Source organism: Solanum dulcamara, chromosome 6 (assembly GCF_947179165.1).
Source record: "Solanum dulcamara chromosome 6, daSolDulc1.2, whole genome shotgun sequence".
Classification (NCBI taxonomy): Eukaryota; Viridiplantae; Streptophyta; class Magnoliopsida; order Solanales; family Solanaceae; genus Solanum; species Solanum dulcamara.
Window position 1 is genome coordinate 76732445 of NC_077242.1, and position 14041 is coordinate 76746485.

At 33.0% G+C, this 14041-nt stretch overlaps 2 protein-coding genes across 2 annotated transcripts; both read left to right on the plus strand.

The window, feature by feature from the left end:
* Positions 1-6072: 6072 nt before the first annotated feature.
* LOC129893131 (defensin-like protein) lies at positions 6073-7048 on the plus strand. The gene is made up of 2 exons (XM_055968626.1): positions 6073-6211; positions 6565-7048. Exons 1-2 carry the CDS (start codon positions 6148-6150, stop codon positions 6834-6836), a joined length of 336 nt encoding a protein of 111 aa, XP_055824601.1. The 5' UTR covers positions 6073-6147; the 3' UTR covers positions 6837-7048.
* A 5991-nt stretch (positions 7049-13039) lies between these two features.
* On the plus strand, positions 13040-14041 carry LOC129893133 (defensin-like protein). The gene is made up of 2 exons (XM_055968627.1): positions 13040-13178; positions 13524-14041. The coding sequence occupies exons 1-2, from the start codon at positions 13115-13117 to the stop codon at positions 13799-13801; spliced, it is 342 nt and encodes a 113-aa protein (XP_055824602.1). The 5' UTR covers positions 13040-13114; the 3' UTR covers positions 13802-14041.

A 14041-nucleotide genomic window follows, 5' to 3' on the forward strand; every position in this document is an offset into this window, starting at 1 on the left:
GTTAAAGGTCTTTTCTTTTGATGTGTATGCACTATTAGATCCGGGTGCAAATTTATCTTTTGTTACTCCATTCCTTGCTAATAGATTTGATGTTTTACCTGAAATGTTATTAGAGCCCTATTTGGTGTCTACCCCCGTTGGTGAGTCAGTTATTGCTAGAAAGGTCTATAGGGGTTGCCTTGTGTCTATCTTGCATAAAGTTATTCCTTGTGATCTCATTGAGCTTGACATGATGGATTTTGATGTCATTCTTGGGATGGATTAGTTACATGCATCTTATGCTTCCATAGATTGTAGAAATCGTTGAGTTAAGTTCTAATTTCCAAATGAGCCTGTTATCGAATGGCAGGGTCGTGATTCGGCGGTAAAGGGTCAGTTTATTTCTTATCTTAAGGCTCGCAAAATGATTTCTAAGGGATGTATTTACCACATTGTGAGGGTTAGGGATGTCAACTCCAAAAGTCCTTCTCTTGAGTCAGTTCCTATAGTCAATGAATTCCCTGATGTCTTTCCCAATGACCTTCCCGGTGTCCCTCCCGAAAGGGAAGTTGATTTTGGTATCGATCTCCTCCCCGATACCCAACCTATCTCTATTCCTCCTTACCGTATGGCCCCAGCAGAATTAAAAGAGTTAAAAGAATAATTAAAGGACTTGTTGGAGAAGGGGTTTATAAGACCAAGTATTTCGCCATGGGGTGCTCCCGTTCTATTTGTAAGAAAGAAAGATGGGTCACTTCGAATGTGCATAGACTACTGGTAATTAAATAAGATGACCATTAAGAATAAGTACCCACTCCCTAGAATAGATGACTTGTTTGATCAATTGCAAAGGGCAAGTCACTTCTCCAAGATCGACCTTCGGTCCGGCTATCACCAACTACGGGTAAGGGAGTGCGACATTCCCAAAATAGCCTTCCGAATAAGGTATGGTCACTATGAGTTTGTGGTAATGAGTTTTGGGTTGACGAATGCACCGGCGGTGTTTATGGACTTGATGAATAGGGTGTTCAAACCTTACCTTGATACCTTTGTAGTAGTCTTCATTGATGATATTTTAATTTACTCTCAGGGTGAGGAAGAACATAAAAATCACTTGAGAGTTGTGCTTCAAACATTGAGGGATAAACAATTATTTGCAAAATTTAGTAAGTGTGAATTTTGGTTAAAGGAGGTAGCATTTCTTGGTCATGTAGTGTCCGGTGATGGAATCAAGGTTGATCCTAAGAAAGTAGAGGCAATCAAAAATTGGCCTAGACCATTATCTCCTTCAGACATTAGGAGCTTCTTAGGTCTAGCCGGGTACTATAGAAGGTTCGTCAAAGGCTTTTCTTTCATTTCATCTCCTATGACAAAATTGACCCAAAAGAAATCCAAATTCATATGGACAGATGAGTGTGAGAAGAGTTTCCAGACCTTAAAAGATCGACTTACCTCTGCTCCTATTTTGACTCTCCAGAAGGATTAGAAGGGTTTGTAGTTTATTGTGATGCTTCAAAGATTGGTTTAGGTTGTGTCTTAATGCAAAAAGGCAAGGTAATAGCCTATGCTTTTAGGCAACTAAAGGTGCATGAGCGCAACTACCCTACCCATGACCTTGAATTAGCGGCCGTTGTTTTTGCTCTGAAGATTTGGAGGCATTACCTCTATGGGGTGCATGTGGATGTGTATACTGATCATAAGAGTCTTCAATATGTGTTCACCCAAAAGGACCTTAATCTAAGGCAAAGGAGGTGGCTAGAACTCCTTAAGGACTATGACATGAGTGTGCACTATCATCCGGGTAAAGCCAATGTGGTTGCTGATGCAGTTAGTAGAGTGTCTATGGGGAGTGTGGCCCATGTGGATGAAAGGAAGAGGGAGTTGGTGAAAGATGTTCACCGATTGGCTAGATTAGGGGTGAATTTGGGTAGTACTAATGATGGGGGTATGGTTGTTCAAAATAGGTCTGAATCCTCTTTGGTGGTTGATGTTAAATCAAAGAAAGATCTTGACCCAAAGTTTATCGAGTTAAAGAAGTTGGTAAAGGAAAAGAAGATAGAGGCCTTTTTCCAAGGGGGAGATGAGGTTCTATACTACCAAGGTCGGATATGTGTTCCAGATGTTGATGGCCTAAGGAGTTTGATCTTGATGGAGGCTCATAATTCTAGATACTCCATTCATCCCGGTTCAACAAAAATGTACCGAGACTTAAAGGAGTTGTATTGGTGGGGTGGCATGAAGAAGGACATAGCAAGACTTGTGTCCGAATGTACAAATTGCCAACAAGTAAAGGCCGAACATCAAAGACCGGGTGGACTAGCTCAAGACATTAAAATCCCTACTTGAAAGTGAGAAGATGTGAATATGGATTTTGTAGTGGGTTTACCTCATACCCGGAAGCGTCATGACTCAATTTGGGTAATTGTTGATAGAATGACTAAGTCCGCTCACTTCCTACCGATTAAAACTTCCTATAGTGCTGAAGACTATGCCAAGTTATATATTCGGGAGTTGGTGAGGTTGCATGGTGTGCCATTATCCATTATTTTGGATCGTGGTACCCAATTCACTTCACACTTATGGAGATCATTTCAAAAAGGCCTCGGTACTAAGGTAAAGTTGAGCACAGCATTCCATCCTCAAACGGATGGGCAAGCCGAAAGGACAATTCAAACATTAGAGGATATGTTAAGGGCTTGTGTGTTGGAGTTTAAAGGGAATTGGGATGATCATCTACCTCTCATCGAGTTTGCCTATAATAATAGTTACCACTCAAGTATTGAGATGGCGCTATTTGAGGCTTTGTATGGGAGACGATGTAAATCACCAGTTGGTTGGTTCGAAGTAGGCGAGATGACCTTGTTGGGCCCCGATTTGGTACTTGATGCTTTAGAGAAGGTGAAGATCATTAGAGAAAGGTTGAAAACAGCTCAAAGTCGTCAAAAATGCTATTCTGACACTAGAAGAAGGGATCTTGAGTTTAATATGGATGATTGGGTGTATCTGAAGGTTTCACCCATGAAAGGTGTGGTTCGATTTGGCAAGAAAGGGAAATTGAGCCCTAGATATGTAGGGCCTTATAGAATCGTGAGACGTGTTGGTAAGGTTGCATATGAGTTGGAATTACCATTAGAAATGGCCATGGTTCATTCGGTGTTTCACGTGTCTATGTTGAAAAAACGTGTGGGTGATCCTAGTTTCATTCTACCTATGGGAGTAGTGAATATTGAAGAAAACTTGACCTATGAAGAAGTTCCTGTAGAAATTTTGGACCGGCAAGTTAAGAGATTGAGGAACCAAGTAGTTGCATCTGTTAAAGTCCTTTGGAGGAATCAACAAATAGAAAGTGCAACATGGGAAGTGGAAGCGGATATGATTAAGAGATACCCTCATCTTTTCCCCTCTACCCAAACCTAAGGTATTAAGTTGCCCAATAAAATTTGTCACAATAATTTAGAGAGTAGATATCAGTATTTTCTTTTCCTCTTGAATATTAAAAATGTGTCTATTGAGGAACTATTAATAGAGACGTACAAAAATACAAATATACAAATATTGTCATTTGGTAACAGATAAAGTTGTACATATCAACAAGGATTGTGGTGGAGTGGTAAGTATTTCTTCATTCTTAATTAAGAGGTCTCGGATTCTAGTCCCCTTGGATATGGAGTCACCTTTATTAGAGAGGAGCTTTACCCTCCAATGTGGGACTTTCCGGCGTGAATTCAAATTTAATCGGGCGCCAATATGAGTACCAGACACCGAATGAAAAATCAAAAAAAAAAAAAGACAAAGTTTTACATTTTAGGAGCATCTGGATGTTCATGAAGAAATTAAAGTAGGGCACGATTAAGTAAAATTTCTTTTTTGGATTGATACTCCAATATACTCATATTAGAGTTAAATTCATATTTGTGTCGATAAGTTTCATATTGAAGGATAAAACACTCTTTAATAAAAATTATTTACGTTCACATTGAACTCGAGATCTGTAGATAATGATGAAGCAATATATATATATATTGCTTCACCACTGATTAATAATGAAAGAGTACATATGTAACATATCAACTTTAATATAATAGTGATCGAATTTTCAACTATATTAATAATACGAAGGATCAATTATGATTTCAGAACGTAAATACAACTACTCAAATGATAAACCAAATAGAAATGATGAACTATTGAAAGTAAAAACTAGGGGTAAATAAAAAGGCGATATAAGAATACATTTTTCTCAATAATACGCATACGCCTTTTTTCATTTTTTGTGAGAAGTATTGAAAAACCTCTGAACTTAGCGTAAATTATCAGTGTCGTCTCTAAACTATTGACAACGTTAAAAACACTCATATACTTGACTAACTGAACTTAAATACACCAATCTACCACATGACATAACAAGTGGTCTCAAATTTTTGCAGGAGCATGGAAATCTTAATAAAAAATCAAGAAGAGTGTTGAAAACACCCCTAAACTTTGCGAGAATTTAGGGATGTAGTATTTCACTCATGTTGCATGATCGAGAGTGTAATAAAATTCAGTTAGTCAAATAAAAAGGTATTTTTAGAACTGTCAATAGTTTGAGAACGAAACTAATAATTCCCGTCAAATTTAAAAGTGTTTTCATTTATTTTTTTTGTGATACCTCCTATTATCACATTAGTTCCAACTCCCAATTTTGTTTTTTTCCTTCTAAAAAGACAAAAAAAATTGAAGCCTGGCATTAAAAAATTATGATTATGAGCCCGTTTGAATTGGCTTTAAGTTGGTCAAAACCAACTTAAAACCCCTTTTCAGCTTTTGGACGTGTTTGTCTAATGCTAACTTTAAGCCAGAAAGTTCTTAAAGTCAGTCAAAAATGAAAAGTTAGGATTTCTAACTTTTTTTTTTCTAAGTGCTTAAAGTCATTTACTTTTATATCCCTTATATTTTAACTAAATTCCAAACTACCATTTTTATTCTTTTAATCCTAAAATTCACATAATTTTCCTCATTTAAGCACATTTATCCAAACACTCAACTGCTTATTTATAAAAATAACTTTCAGCACTTTAAAGTTCAAAAAGCACTTCATACATAAAAGTTATTTTTTTTAAGCCCATCCAAACAGGCTCTATACAAACGGTCCTAAACGTAAAACATATGTTGCCAAATGGCATAGAGTCACATGCTGGAGTTAATTACTTGAAGTTACGTATATCTAATTAAGGCTTCTCAATAAACATGTTTTTCTGATTCACACTTTTTGGCTTGTCAATAAACATGTTTTTCTGATTCACACTTATTGGCTTATCAATAAACATGTTTTTCTGATTCACATTTGTTTTAGGACAAAGAGATAAATATATCTCTCGACTTTGCAATTTCTAGCATTATATCTTTATCGTCTAACAAATGATGCATATATACCCTCATCGTCTAATAAATAATATATATTTATCCTATTTGTTAACATGCTGAATTAAAAATAATAATTTTAAAACTGTTTTTTAAATTCTAAAAATATATCACGTGACTTAAAAAAATACCTAATTCTCCCCCCCTCCCCCCGACCCTACCCAATTAGATGTTGTTTAATCTGTATTACTAAGATACTTAGAACAATAACTTTGCAGAACTTTGTAAGAAACAACAAAGTTGAAAGTGATTTTCAAAATCAGAAAGTTAAAACCAATAAAGAAAATATAATCTGCAACATAACAGAAACAATATTGAAAAATAAGAAAATCGAGCTCATTGAATGCACACCGAGTTGTTAAGGAAATTATTGCCCTCAAGTACTCGAGGTTAATGAAATATATCCTCCCATGTTAGAACGATCTTACTCAACGATGTATTGGTACCTAAAACCACCGTATCAGCGAACTACTCAAAGGCAGTAAAGTACACTAAAATTTGTTTGTGCAAAAGAAAAAGGTCTATAAATTCGTTATTTAAATATGAGAGAAAACAAAGATTAGTGTGAACAAGTGCTTATTGTGCTTTATTGAAAGGGTCACAATCCTTTGAAAAAGCCATAAATATTATGTTTTTTGGTCTTACTCTTATTTCACTGCCTATAAATTACCTCCATTGCGTTATGGTTTATTCACAACTCTAAATTCCAATCTTTCTTATTATTAAAAAAACATTTCCATTCTCTTTTACTCATTCAAAGAGACTATGGCTCGCTCCGTTTGCTTCATGGCATTTCTTGTCTTGGCAATGATGCTCTTTGTTGCCTATGGTTTGTCTTCCATCATTTATTCCTTCATAAAAATATTCTCAAATACTCAATTACATAATTCTTCTTTATATAAACGAAAAATATAAAATTGAAGAGGGTTAGGATTTCTAATTCTGTTATGAAATCATAATTAAAAAAAAATTGTAACTAAGTAGGCAGCGAACCGTTCAAATGAAACCTAAAGAATAGTGAATTGATACATGCTCTAAAGTTATCTGCTACGTTTGACAACTATGAAAAATCCTGAAATAATTTGTTTATTTATATTCCTCTAAAGATTATATGAGCAATATTTCTTTCGATTACGTCTCTATCGTATTCTAACATTTGTAACTACTTGTGAATGATTGTAGAGGTGCAAGCTCAGCAAATTTGCAAATCAGTAAGCCAAAAATTCAAAGGAATATGTGTTACCAACTATCCATGTAGAAAAGTTTGTCTCACTGAGGGGTTTACAGATGGTCATTGTAGCAAACTCCAAAGAAGGTGCCTATGCACTAAGATTTGTGCACTTCAGATTTCAAATAAAGAAATAACTTTGGGTGAGGAAGTTGAAATAAATTTGGGTGAGGAAGAAAAAATTCTAAGTGAAGATGTGCTTGATGAAGAGATTATGATGGAGTAATTAAGTGAGATTAAGGATTTTGAGTGTCAAAAACAAAATAAATAAGGTGTTGCCTTCTCTTAAAAAGGGTAGCTTATAATGTTGTGTTATTGGCCTTTAGTAGCCATTTGACACATTAAATAAGTTTTGACACATCATTAATCCTTTTGGAATCTTGTATCAAGTTTATGTATGTTTTAATAAAAACTGATCGACTACGATCTTTAATTGAATGTATGAAATTTGTATTTTGTTTATTTGATCGCTTTTTATCACGATTCGTTTTCTGAACACTCTTTAATAAAAAAATACTTACATTCATGAATCTAAATCGAGACTCAAGATCTGTGGATAATGATGAAGCAGTACATATATGCCACCTCACCTCTGATTAATAATGAAGGAGTACATATATAACATGTCAACTTTAATATAACAGTGACCGAATTTTCAACAATATTAATAATAGGAAGGATCAATTATGATTTCATAACGTAAATACAACTAATCAAGTGATAAACCAAATAGAAATGCAGAAGTATTGAAAGTAAAAACTAGGGGTAAATAAAGAAGGGATATGAGAAGTTTAAACTCAGAGAAAGAGTGTAACATCCCCTAAAATGTCATGGATCCTTTCATTCATGAAGTCCAAATTAATTATCAAAGTTTTCTATTTAAATCAAGCATGAAACTTTATGGTTTTTTCATGTAATGTTTCCAAATGCATAGATTATTAAATATTTGAAGTTTAATTACCTATCTTATATTAGCTTATGTTGGCTCTTAAATGTGTTGAATTGTTGATTTATCAAAAGTCCTTATATGAAGGCATGAAAAGGTTTTAAAGTAATTTGATTATAATTATGTTCTCTCATGCCTAAAGTATTTTGATCATAATTATGTTCTACCATGCCTAAAGTATTTTGATCATAATTATGTTCTCTGATGCCTAAAGTATTTTTGATCATAATTATGTTCTCTGATGCCTAAAGTATTTTGATCATAATTATGTTCTCTCATGCCTAAAGTATTTTGATCATAATTATATTTTTTCATGCCTAAAGTATTTTGGGCATAACTTTTTATAGAATAGTCCACATTAGGTAATTTAAATTTCTAAGTAACTCCAACGACATTACCTACAACTTTGATGAGACCATATCTCAAGATTTAGAGTATAGGTAGGTCAAATAAATTAATTTTTTCAAGACATGGTGCTGTGACTAAATGGAGTATTTGTATAGGCAAAATCATATCTCACGGTAGGTTGCTTCAAATTAGTTGATTCTTGAACGACATGAAACTAGACTTCTAGATCTACAATTCTTATGAGACATGAAATCCTAATGAGGAATTTATATTATTCAAATGCAGCTCCGACAAAAGGGTATTCCGTGAAAAGAGAGCTCATCTCACCTACAATGGAAAGATCTATAACCATTTGACATCATCCATTACATTAAAATTGTCCATTGAATTTTCAAGATTATCCTTTATAATTATTTTTATTTATGATTAGGTCCCTCCTCCAAACCTATAAATACCCACCTTATTTACTCATTTTATTCATCAAATTTTCTTAAACAACTCTTCTCTCTATACATTTATTTATTCATTCTCAAATATAGTTTTAGTTTTAGTTTTATTAGTATAGAGATACTATTCCGGTGATTCTTATTGTAACACCCCTCAAAATTCTTCCCTAAGATTCAGATCTTTCTTGTACACGTGTAGGGGCAATCGTATTTATTTTGAAGTATGTGCTTGAGTTAAGATGAGTCCCTGAGAAATTGAAGAGTGTTGGAAGTGATGTGGGGTCATGAAGGACCTCTAGGACCAAGCTAAGTCCAAAAGATCCGTCGTGGCTAAGTTCTAGGATGAGTTCGTATAAGGGATCGACTCTGTTGAAGATCCACATACACTTCCAGCTCGTTGGTGAGTCCTCCTAGTTCCCGGAGGATGTTGAGCCTTCTTGTATAGTTTTGTTGTCATTTTCTTTATTTTGATTGTCGGTAGCCATGGACTTGTCATTGGCACCTTTTAGACTTTGATAGAGGCTTCATAGACTGGAGTGTGGGGAGGTTGAACGGTTATTTTGAGGAGTCTTATTATATTTGTTTGTTGGGTTGATAAATGTTTGGCCTTCGACCCCCATATTGTGAATAACATTTTATTAATTGAGTTTCTGCTAAGAGAATGTGATTGAATGAATGTGTGACAGGACCAGGTGGTTCGCTCGGAGGTTAGAAATGGCCTTCGAGTGCCGGTCACGTCTAGGGTACCCTCCTGGGGCATGACACTCATACTCCGGATAGTACACAAAATACTCCGGCGAGAAGAAAAGGCTAGGGGTTCAAGAGTGTTCCAATTCGGAGTAAAACTTCAGATTTCAGGTATGTAAGGCTATTCATAACATTGGATTGAGTTCGTCTATGCGCTCAATATTTAAATTCATCGTAATTGAGTTATAGTTAAGTTTTACCCAAATATTGAATTCTAAATGAATTAATTCTTCTTCTATTGAGTTACATATATTTATGCGTTGAGATTATTATTATTTTTATCTCTCATATTATTGAAATTATTGTTCATGGCTACTTTCCAATGAACCCTAATTGATTTGATGTTCATGAATATTTTTACACGTGTTTTGAGTAAAGATGTTGGCTTTTAATATTTCATTGACAAAAAGAGTGATTTGAATTAATACTATATATGTATTTTATTGAGTTTTGAAAGAGCAAAAGAATTAAATGAATTTGATTATTTGGATTAAATGATGTTTTGAACAAGATGTTTTGATGAGATGTAAATGATGTTTTTGAAGTATAATGATTGACGAAGAGGTAATGAGATGAGTTTGATGATTTAAATTAAAGTCCAATGAGACTAGATGATGAGGTTAATATGAGCACATATTTTGGGAGTAGTATTGAGCACCAAGTTGGGTAAGAGTTTAATTGACTTAAACCCTAGAACTATGTAGGCAGCGTACGATGAACGCTATGCCTCTTAAGTCCCAAAAAGAGGACTTTGATGATTGAATCCAAAATGGTGATGTCCATTACCCTGGCAAGGTATTGGGTGGATATGACAACGACATCGCTTCGTTGTATCATCATTAGCTTAGGTCATACATATATATATATATATATATATATATATATATATAGTTAGCCCAATAAAATTTGTCACAATAATTTAGAGAGTAGATATCAGTATTTTCTTTTCCTCTTGAATATTAAAAATGTGTCTATTGAGGAACTATTAATAGAGACGTACAAAAATACAAATATACAAATATTGTCATTTGGTAACAGATAAAGTTGTACATATCAACAAGGAATGTGGTGGAGTGGTAAGTATTTCTTCATTCTTAATTAAGAGGTCTCGGATTCTAGTCCCCTTGGATACGGAGTCACCTTTATTAGAGAGGAGCTTTACCCTCCAATGTGGGACTTTCCGGCGTGAATTCAAATTTAATCGGGCGCCAATATGAGTACCAGACACCGAATGAAAAATCAAAAAAAAAAAAAAAAAAGACAAAGTTTTACATTTTAGGAGCATCTGGATGTTCATGAAGAAATTAAAGTAGGGCACGATTAAGTAAAATTTCTTTTTTGGATTGATACTCCAATATACTCATATTAGAGTTAAATTCATATTTGTGTCGATAAGTTTCATATTGAAGGATAAAACACTCTTTAATAAAAATTATTTACGTTCACATTGAACTCGAGATCTGTAGATAATGATGAAGCAATATATATATATTGCTTCACCACTGATTAATAATGAAAGAGTACATATGTAACATATCAACTTTAATATAATAGTGATCGAATTTTCAACTATATTAATAATACGAAGGATCAATTATGATTTCAGAACGTAAATACAACTACTCAAATGATAAACCAAATAGAAATGATGAACTATTGAAAGTAAAAACTAGGGGTAAATAAAAAGGCGATATAAGAATACATTTTTCTCAATAATACGCATACGCCTTTTTTCATTTTTTGTGAGAAGTATTGAAAAACCTCTGAACTTAGCGTAAATTATCAATGTCGTCTCTAAACTATTGACAACGTTAAAAACACTCATATACTTGACTAACTGAACTTAAATACACCAATCTACCACATGACATAACAAGTGGTCTCAAATTTTTGCAGGAGCATGGAAATCTTAATAAAAAATCAAGAAGAGTGTTGAAAACACCCCTAAACTTTGCGAGAATTTAGGGATGTAGTATTTCACTCATGTTGCATGATCGAGAGTGTAATAAAATTCAGTTAGTCAAATAAAAAGGTATTTTTAGAACTGTCAATAGTTTGAGAACGAAACTAATAATTCCCGTCAAATTTAAAAGTGTTTTCATTTATTTTTTTTGTGATACCTCCTATTATCACATTAGTTCCAACTCCCAATTTTGTTTTTTTCCTTCTAAAAAGACAAAAAAAATTGAAGCCTGGCATTAAAAAATTATGATTATACAAACGGTCCTAAACGTAAAACATGTTGCCAAATGGCATAGAGTCACATGCTGGAGTTAAATACTTGAAGTTACGTATATCTAATTAAGGCTTCTCAATAAACATGTTTTTCTGATTCACACTTATTGGCTTGTCAATAAACATGTTTTTCTGATTCACACTTATTGGCTTATCAATAAACATGTTTTTCTGATTCACATTTGTTTTAGGACAAAGATATAAATATATCTCTCGACTTTGCAATTTCTAGCATTATATCTTTATCGTCTAACAAATGATGCATATATACCCTCATCGTCTAATAAATAATATATATTTATCCTATTTGTTAACATGCTGAATTAAAAATAATAATTTTAAAACTGTTTTTTAAATTCTAAAAATATATCACGTGACTTAAAAAAATACCTAATTCTCCCCCCTCCCCCCGACCCTACCCAATTAGATGTTGTTTAATCTGTATTACTAAGATACTTAGAACAATAACTTTGCAGAACTTTGTAAGAAACAACAAAGTTGAAAGTGATTTTCAAAATCAGAAAGTTAAAACCAATAAAGAAAATATAATCTGCAACATAACAGAAACAATATTGAAAAATAAGAAAATCGAGCTCATTGAATGCACACCGAGTCGTTAAGGAAATTATTGCCCTCAAGTACTCGAGGTTAATGAAATATATCCTCCCATGTTAGAACGATCTTACTCAACGATGTATTGGTACCTAAAACCACCGTATCAGCGAACTACTCAAAGGCAGTAAAGTACACTAAAATTTGTTTGTGCAAAAGAAAAAGAAGGTCTATAAATTCGTTATTTAAACATGAGAGAAAACAAAGATTAGTGTGAACAAGTGCTTATTGTGCCTTATTGAAAGGGTCACAATCCTTTGAAAAAGCCATAATCTTTTTGAAAAGTCACAACCCTTGAAAAATGTTACATATTTAAATGTTCCAAATATTTTCCAAATCTACTACAAATCGTAAAACAACTTATTATGTTTAGTAAGTAAAGAAAAATATGTATATATTTATTAATATAGGGCCTTATGTAATTGAGGGATAAAAAATTTCTTAATTATCTACCATTTTTAGAAAACTTAGAAAATAATTGAACAAGCTAGTATATTCAAACTTTTGAATAATGTATTGAAAATAAATATAAATATTAAAAATTATAAAATTACATCACTAAGTTTGATATTGTAGAAGTTTATATCACATTTCATCTTTAAAGAGAAATATAACAATTTAAATTTAAGAATATGAAAAATATATTCTACCATAATTTTTTCAAAATGTATTTTAGAATGAGCTTTAAATTTATATGAAAAAGTTAAAAATTAAAATAAAGACACTTTTCAATTCAAAATTAAGAATATTTTAGAATAGTATTCTATTTTGTGGAATTCATGTCTAGCAACTGCTTCATTTCTCAAAAGTGAAATTTTTTTAGGTGAATTTAGATTAATTGTGCTTCAACTCAAACTCAAAAACTCCTATCATCCTCAACTTCTCAACAAAATGTGAAAATCGTCACACAAACGGATCAAATATGACTCGAGGCTACTATCGAGAGGGGTAAAGCAGTAATTTACCAAGAATTTCTGAAAATGACCCTCAATTAGGGTCATTGCATTCACATATTATTGGCCCACTAAATATTATGTTTTTTGGTCTTACTCTTATTTCACTGCCTATAAATTACCTCCATTGCGTTATGGTTTATTCACAACTCTAAATTCCAATCTTTCTTATTATTAAAAAAACATTTCCATTCTCTTTTACTCATTCAAAGAGACTATGGCTCGCTCCGTTTGCTTCATGGCATTTCTTGTCTTGGCAATGATGCTCTTTGTTGCCTATGGTTTGTCTTCCATCATTTATTCCTTCATAAAAATATTCTCAAATATACAATTCTTCTTTTTATAAACGAAAAATATAAAATTGAAGAGGGTTAGGATTTCTAATTCTGTTATGAAATCATAATTAAAAAAAAATTGTAACTAAGTAGGCAGCGAACCGTTCAAATGAAACCTAAAGAATAGTGAATTTATACATGCTCTAAAGTTATCTGCTACGTTTGACAACTATGAAAAATCCTGAAATAATTTGTTTGTTTATATTCCTCTAAAGATTATACAAGCAATATTTCTTTCGATTACGTCTCTATCTTATTCTAACATTTTTAACTACTTGTGAATGATTGTAGAGGTGCAAGCTCAGCAAATTTGCAAATCAGTAAGCCAAAAATTCAAAGGAATATGTATTACCAACTATCCATGTAGAAAAGTTTGTCTCACTGAGGGGTTTACAGATGGTCATTGTAGCAAACTCCAAAGAAGGTGCCTATGCACAAAGCTTTGTAGCAGTAGCACTAAGAATATTTGTGCACTTAAGAAAGTTTCAAATGAAGTTAAAACAAGTTTGGATGAGGAAGCAAAAACTCTAAGTGAAGATGTGCTTGAGGAAGAGATTATGATGGAGTAATTAAGTGAGATTAAGGATTTGAGTGTCAAAAACAAAATAAATAAAGTGTTGCCTTTTCATAAAAAGGGTAGCTTATATTGTTGTGTTATTGGCCTTTAGTAGCCATTTAACACATTAAATAAGTTGTGACACTTCATTAATCCTTTTGGAATCTTGAATCAAGTTTATGTATGTTTTAATAAAAATTGATCGACTACGATCTTTAACTTAATGTATGAAATCTATATTTCGTTTGTTTGA